General features: G+C 36.0%; 1 protein-coding gene across 2 annotated transcripts; it reads right to left on the bottom strand.

Annotated features, from left to right (window-relative positions):
- Nucleotides 1–3,336: 3,336 nt before the first annotated feature.
- Nucleotides 3,337–5,677, bottom strand: LOC149570866 (protein C2-DOMAIN ABA-RELATED 4-like). Of its 2 annotated transcripts, XM_089812425.1 has the most exons (3): nt 5,377–5,662; nt 4,319–4,421; nt 3,337–4,231 (listed from the first exon to the last, which is right to left on the bottom strand). In XM_089812425.1, exons 1-3 carry the CDS (start codon nt 5,488–5,490, stop codon nt 3,978–3,980), a joined length of 471 nt encoding a protein of 156 aa, XP_089668551.1. In that variant the 5' UTR covers nt 5,491–5,662; the 3' UTR covers nt 3,337–3,977. The 2 variants fall into 2 exon arrangements, with proteins under 2 accessions (XP_089668551.1, XP_089668553.1); XM_089812427.1 differs by lacking the exon at nt 4,319–4,421 and having other exon boundaries at nt 3,337–4,235; nt 5,377–5,677.
- Between the last annotated feature and the right edge of the window lie 1,955 nt (nt 5,678–7,632).

Here is a 7,632-nt window from a genome sequence, read left to right as displayed (position 1 = left end):
TCCCCCATTACTATTTCCTCCCTAGTTAAGGATAATTTTAAGTTTTCCTCTAACCCAAGGGTTTTGCAGAATGATATCCAAGGGCAAAAAGCAAAGGAGGAAGCATTAAAGGTGGAAGCAGAGACTAAGGAAGGGACTGAGGTGCTGGAAGACCGATATGCTAATCTGGAAAGGAGGGTTAAAACTTTAGAGGAAGGGGTTCTTACCTTCTACAAATTTGGCCTCAAAGTCACACATGCTACGGCTACCACCCTCCAGTTGCTGGCACAGGAAATGGAGGACACGGGTATGGATATGGAGGACCAGAAGTTGCTCTTCAAGTTCCTTGTGGATGACTGGGCTCAGATCTTGCTGGACACTAAAGGGAAGGGGAAAAAAGAAAATTATGTTTCTTAGTTTATTGGGATCCTTGGATCCAAGACTTTTTATGTTTTATTGTTGGTTAAGGTTTTGCTAGTATACAACTATTATTAAGACTCAGGTTGGCCTATTATGCCAATTTTGGTTATGTTGAACTTTTGTAGTTTTCTAGTTATCTCTGTTTGGTTTTAGCTTAGTTGCTCTTAAACTCTATTGGTTTTTTGCAGACATTTGGATCTATGTTGATGTTTAGTTAGTCTTTTGTCTGCTAGTGGTTTCTACTGGTAATGTGCTAGTTACCAGCTTTTTGCTTGTATGGGTCGACCCCCTCGTATTGGTCACTTTTAATTTCAAAAACAATCCATGTCCAAGTACAAATTTTGGTAGAATGTGTGGAGGTTGTGAACAACCATAAACTCATAACAAAGTAATGTTATCAAAGAAATAAAAGTCACCCTAGTTGTGTGACTCTGACCAACTAGTAACAAATTCATAAGGCCTCATTCTTAACTCCCAAGAACAACTTATCTCTTCTAACTCCAAGTAAATTCTGAATAAGAGAAATAATCCAATATTCAAAATACAAGAAACAAGATTGAGAAAAAATAATATCTCAAGCATAGGTCCATGATTGAATCGGAATAGGAAAACCAAACTCCTCTTTCCAAAATCATCAAAATACAAGAAACAAGACTGAGAAAAAATAATATCTCAAGCATAGGCCCATAATTGAATCAGAATAGGAAAACCAAACTCCTCTTTTTCCAAAATCATTTCCTTATCCATTTCATCATCATTGCCTTATAGTATTAAATGACAAAGTATTAAATATAATTTGGAGTCAATAATTGAAGGGTTCTTCTGAATCTCTTCCAATCTCTCTTGTATATTCTCTACCAAATATCTCACAAAGTCATACTCTGTGTTTACCTATTGATTTCATACCCAACACCTTGCAAAAATCATACACCGTGAAAATTATATAATTATGGAAAGTACTCAAATCATAGGCTTCTTTGTGATTTTGGGGAATAGGAATTAGTTTTCTATCAACTTTGGAAATATACTTTGGAATTACAACCCTTTTAAAATTTTGCATTTGAGTGTGATAGTCTTTTCTCTCTATCAAAATCAATATATGTGCATGTTGCATGTGAAATCATAAAGGCATCCACAAAGCTCTTTATGTTAATAGTGACTAGATTACTCTTATCTTTCCTCCAGATAACCCTATTGACAAGACAGTAATCCCTAGCCAATTTCCTCAAAATAATCACATCAACGAAAACATTAGGCACTATAAACTTAGTTGGGTTAAACTCCCATTGATTAAACATTGACACTCCTTAACCTTGTTATTGAAAAATTAAGTAAAAAGAGAGTATTGTTATATTGCTATCAGGATTTGACTATGTAGTTTTTGAGTTAAATTCATTGACCCATGTTTCATGAGTAGTGATTCACATGAATCCATCTCTCATGAGAATAAATGGAACAATTGGCAATCATTGGATCTAGGTGATACTCACAAAAGTGAAGCACCGAGACTTTTTGGGAGGTTACACATCCCAGTACTACTCCAACTTGAGCACGTTTAATTACAGAGTTTCCTCCGTGGTTAAACCCACTTTGCTTGCAACCCCATTTGCAAAACCTTCACTAAGTGTTGTGCCTTATGAACCATTCATTGGAATGCCCCTTAAACTCATCAATTGCTAAGTAGGAGATATTTTCCACAGCAAGTCAAGTTGTGATATTGATATCAAGGTTTAACTATGTAGTTTTTGAGTCAAACTCATTGAACCATGTTTCATGAGTAGTGATTCACACGAATCCATCTCTCATGAGAATAAATGGAACACTTGGCAATCATTGGATCTAGGTGATGCTCACATAAATGAAGCATTAGGACTTCCTGGAAGGTCACCCATCTTAATACTACTCTAGCTTGAGTGCGCTTAACTAAGGAGTTTCCTCCATGGTTAAACCCACTCTGCTTGCAACTCCATAGTATCACACTAACTGAAATTTTTAATAAAAATTCTAATGAGACTACCCACCTTACAATAAATATAAAAGCATTATAGTACCATTTTGATCCTCTAGTGCCTTTGTATTTGCCTTAAAATTTCTTGATCTTCCTAAATAGCTATGATCATAATCAAAGTATATGGTATTGTCTCACTCACTTTTTATTTTGATTTTACTACTAGAATTCAACTATCTAGTTTTTTAGTCAAACTTGTTGACCAATTTTCCATCAAGTAGTGGTTAACAAGAATGAATGGAGCACTTACTACTCATTGCATTTAGGTGATGCTCACAAGGTGAAGCATCTAGCTTTTCCAAAAAGGTCAACCATCCTCACCTCTTAGGAAGGCTCGATGCTTCACCCATGTGAGCATCACCAAGAAGCTTCTATGTATTTCATTCATTCTCATGAGAGATAAATCTCTCATAAGAATGAATAGTACACTTAGCACACATTGCATTAAGGTGATGTTCACAAGGGTGAAGCATAGAGACACTTGCAAGGATGAAGCATCGAGCCTTCCTATAAGTTTGTCCATCCTCACTTTCTAGGAAGGCTCGATGCTTCACCCTCATGAGCATCACCAAGAGGCAATGGGTGTTAAGCTTTTCATTCATTCTTGTGAATCCCTACTCATAAAACATGGAAAAATTAATTTGACTCAAAAATTATACAATTGAATTATAATAGTAATATCAACAATTTAACTTCTTGTGATAAATCTCCTACTATAATTTTTTCATATTTTTTAAGTTTAAACATTCATACTCTTGAAACATAGATCAAAACCATTCAATTGAATCATAATAACAATATCAAATTAAACTCATTAAAAATATCCCCCAGTTCTTTACTTTTATTATTCATATTATACATATAAACATCCCAATTACAATATTATCCCACTAACTCAAATTGAATTAAAAATCTAATGAGACTGCCCATCTTACAAATTTCAACTTTTTCTAATATAAAACTTCAAAATATTAAGTCAAAAAACACTAATTCCAGGCTTACATAGAACTTTTTGCAGGAGACATGACTAAGTCCTGAGTTCACGCGGACTTAATGTGTACATTGTTTGGACAAAAAGGGAGCTTTCTCGAAGTTTTTCTTCTTTTGTACCCACCCACATGGGATTGTTTTGTTTCTTTTCTTTCATGTGGCTGGATGCGCTTTCCTCGTTGATGACCCCACTCCGCTGTAGGTAGATACTTGTCTACGTGTAGCAGTTACAGTAAAATGTGGAACCTCAACTGCCACAATGATAGTCTAATCTTCAAAAATAAATTTCCCTGTATCAGCGATTCAAGGCATTTCCTTAGGACACGAGGTCAGATGTCTACTATAAAAAAATTCCTTTACATATGCCTATCAGATCATTCATCTAAAACTGTAGAGATTTGGACATATTTTCCCAATTTTGTGTACTCAAAAAACACAGAAGGTGCATTCATTATGCTATAAACCCTAGATCTCTCTCTCTTCATGACACATTTATCATCTAATAAAGACGTCTCTCTCTTCATGACACATTTATAGTCTAATAAAGATGTATAGCTTCCTAGGAAGACAAACATAGGGGTTAATGGGTCAGATCAACCCATTCGATGTGCAGCTCCAGTTGACCAGACTCCACATTCTGAAGCTTCAAACACACTTCCTCCACCATTTGCCCATCCACACACTTTATACATGAAGAACCATCCTTACTCTTCTTCATTGCCAAAGCTGATGATGGGTTTGTCTTCAGCACACTTGCAGCCTTTCCAAGATCACTCAGATCCACTTCACCATCACCCATCTTGTCATCTCTGCTCAACATGTCCTTGTCAAACACTTCCTGTATCACAACACAATACCATAAGCACTAATGGGCTGATTTAATTACTTGAAACAAAACCAAAAGGCTTAAATGGCAAATACTTGCCAGTTTGAGAACAGGGGATTGAGATTGTGGTACAAACAGTGATAATTCCTCATCCCAAACAGGATTGAGGTTCTTTCTTATAACCCTCGTCTTCACTTTCTGTAGCACAGAACAGATTCCATAAGAAAACCCATTGTGAATATGAATTCATAAACCAGTCTGATTATAGTTCTGCTGGAGAATCAGCTAATTTACATACCCAAATGAATAATTGGTGGCATTGACAGTGTTTCTAGTTTCGATTGTGTATCAAGTTTTTACTTCAATATTTTAGATCACACTTGGTGATCTATCTGATCTATCTCTTCTTGTGTACTCTCTATCATCCTGAGGATAGATCAGGAGTGTGATCCAAAACGTTGATATAAAAACTTGATACACAATCAAATCCAGAAACACTGCCAATGTATACTCAGCATATTGCGGAAGCTTAATGGGATTTAATAATTGGTGGCCCTAAAGCTTACGGGTAATGAAACAGAGTAATGGCCTGAAAACAAAATAGATTCCATTAAAAAACCCATCCGGTTGTATTTCAGTTGGAGAATAAGCTACTTTACAAACACAAATCAATCCCAAATTCAATGGCACCTAACAAAATTGGCGGCCCATAAGCTTATGGGTAATGGAACAGGGCAATGGCCTTGAAACAGAACAGGGCTCATTGAATACGGACTGCGAGTAATTTATTCACAAACGCATCTGGATCAAATTCAGTTGACAGATCAGTTGATTTACAAACCAAACTCAATCCCAAATTCTGCATCGCCTAACCAAAATGGTTGCCCTAAAACTCCAGGGTGAAAAAAACATAGCAATGACCTGGAAACGGGTCAGATTCCATTAATTAACACAATGTGAAATGTGTATTCACATATACCCATCTGGATGAATTTCAGTTGTAAAATCTGCTTAATTACAGAAACCCAAATCAATCCGGCATTCAATATGGGTAAAGAAACATTGAAACTAAACTAAACATGGGCAATGATTATGATGAGTTAGATATACAAAAAATTGAGAAAAAAGTAATGAGAAATGAGGGGACATAAACCTGATGGCCAAGTCTAACGACAACGTAAGGATCACTGGTGCCCCGCAAATCACGAACAGCCAAATTGGTTCCTTTCATAATACGGAGCTTGAGAAGAGCCACAGCATCTGCCATTTGTTCTGCAAGTGTTTTGGGATACAGAGATCTACTTTTCAGTCAGGAGTTTCTATTAAAATAGAGAAATCGATGCGTCCAATGTCAACGATATATAGTCGTCATACGTCAAGGAAACATAGGGAAATAAATTATACGACGCGCTCTGCAGTATGTTTCTGTCAAGTGTGAATGGATATGAAGGAAAGTTTTTAACGATGCTAATTAGGACAAACCGTCTATGGGATCTACAGATTTCTTTTTGGATGTTTTATTGTGTATCCTGGTTAGGAATTTTATTTGATATTTATTTTGGACATGTTTGATATAAAACATTGTTAAAATAAGGAAAAACATGTGTACCCTGATTTTAGCTTTTCAAAATTCTATACAGATATTTTAAAATTCTCTCAATTTTATACAACTTTTTATTTATCAAATAGTTTGTTTGAAAACAAAATTTCAAGTCCATTTATTCAAATTTGATGTCACATTAACATGCTTGTCAATTTTTTTTTTGGAAAATAAAATTTCAAGTCCATATGTTCAAATATGATGTCATATTAACATGTTTGTCAAGTCCTTTACTTAAACACAAAATTCAAGTCCATATGCTCATATATGATGCCACATTAACATGCTCTTTTGTGGAAGTGTCCAAAATGGTTCCAAAAGTGATATGACCAATAGGTATGCACTGCGTCATGTTTAATGGTGTGTTGATATGGCATCACATGATTGGTGGTATTTTGAAATGTAGATGAATCTTTGGATAGATGAGCATTGACATGACATTTTTAGCATTGACATGACATTTTTAGTCCATCACTATGGAATATCTTTTGTCCACCTAATAAAACATGTAGTGGTACCCCTAATGCGTATTGGTCCCTATCCCCTAGTTGACTTAACCCAAGAGAAGAGACAAAATATCACTTAAAGGAATGAAATATTTTAATAAGGTCTTTATAGCTTCCAAGATGGTGGAAAGGGCTCCAAAAGTTACCCTATGAGATTTGAGAAATCTTGATGCAGGAGCATCCAGAGGTATAAGGGCAATCCTGTGTCACCCAAAAAAATGTACTTAGACTTAGTTTCTGTTTCATGTGTTTTCATTTTTGGATACCCATTTGGGTCAAATAAAGGTTCCAACTCTCACAGTTCCACTATCAGTGTGTTAGAAAATCCCGAAAAAATAGGAGCATGTAATTGGGCCATCATTTTGGTAAGCTAGAAGGTATGAATTGGCCAAATGAATGTAATCGTGATGTAGAGCATTCCAGAAAAAGAATCAAGTCAAAAGGCCCCACGGTTTGAAAGTTATTGCAGTTTTTTGGGTTTTGGAGACCTCCTAAGAATGCTTCAAAGTCAGGTTAGGGGCATTAAATGACTCGAAAAGGGCCAAAAAATGGGGTACAAGTGAAGCTTGTCCATAGGGCTATAGAGCGCTTCGAGAGCTTTTCGAAAATGTAAACGGTTCGTCAATCGGAGCTACGGTTCAAAAGTTATGCCTCTCGAAAGTTTGGTTACCGTTTCTGGATTCTTCTAGATTTGCACCGACTTCTAACGCAGCTTCTAGAACCTTCTATTTGGTCGGTGGATGCCTACTAGCACTTTCTAGAATGTACTCCTAGTCCTTAACCCTCTGGGGTCTATTTAAGGAGATTTCTAGCATTGTAAAAGGCAGTTTCGGAATGGAGTTTGAGAGGAGGTACTGAAAGGAGAAATTATCTCCAAATTTATGCTATTGTAAGCCCTTAGGGCATGTTTTGAAGTTTATTTTCTCTGTACTGTTGTACTAGCTTATTTTTCAATTAATACAATTTCCCTTTTTTGTTGTGTCCATTCTGTTCTTGGGTTGTGTCCCCATCAAATCTGGTGTCTAAATTCTTTATCAGTAAATTTATAATTCTTATTTTAGCTATCAAGATGAATGTCCATTGTCATACCAACCTAGTGAGGCCATGAAGCATAAACATGAACTTGAACAACCTAGTGAGTGTATGGAGCATAAGAATGAATTCCAACATCATTAAAACTAAGGTTCAAACTTGCAAGCATGTTGGGTATGGAACACAAGTATGAACATTTTCTTGACTAAATTGATGTAATGCCTACCCCTAGATAACTTTTCTGATTTTATTGCCGAACTCTTTTAGGCTA

This window comes from Cupressus sempervirens, chromosome 2 (genome assembly GCF_028749045.1).
Source record: "Cupressus sempervirens isolate cs-2001-9-10 chromosome 2, ASM2874904v1, whole genome shotgun sequence".
In the NCBI taxonomy this organism is placed as follows: Eukaryota; Viridiplantae; Streptophyta; class Pinopsida; order Cupressales; family Cupressaceae; genus Cupressus; species Cupressus sempervirens.
Note: the sequence above shows the minus strand (reverse complement) of the source record. Positions and strands in the feature narration are given on the sequence as shown.

Coding starts and splice junctions, on each gene's coding strand:
- LOC149570866 (XM_089812425.1), bottom strand. CDS start 5,490: ATGGCAGATGCTGTGGCTCTTCTCAAGCTCCGTATTATGAAAGGAACC. Junction 4,422..5,376: donor TCGTTAGACTTGGCCATCAG/GTTTATGTCCCC, acceptor TCTGTGCTACAG/AAAGTGAAGACGAGGGTTAT. Junction 4,232..4,318: donor CCCTGTTCTCAAACTGGCAA/GTATTTGCCATT, acceptor TGATACAGGAAG/TGTTTGACAAGGACATGTTG.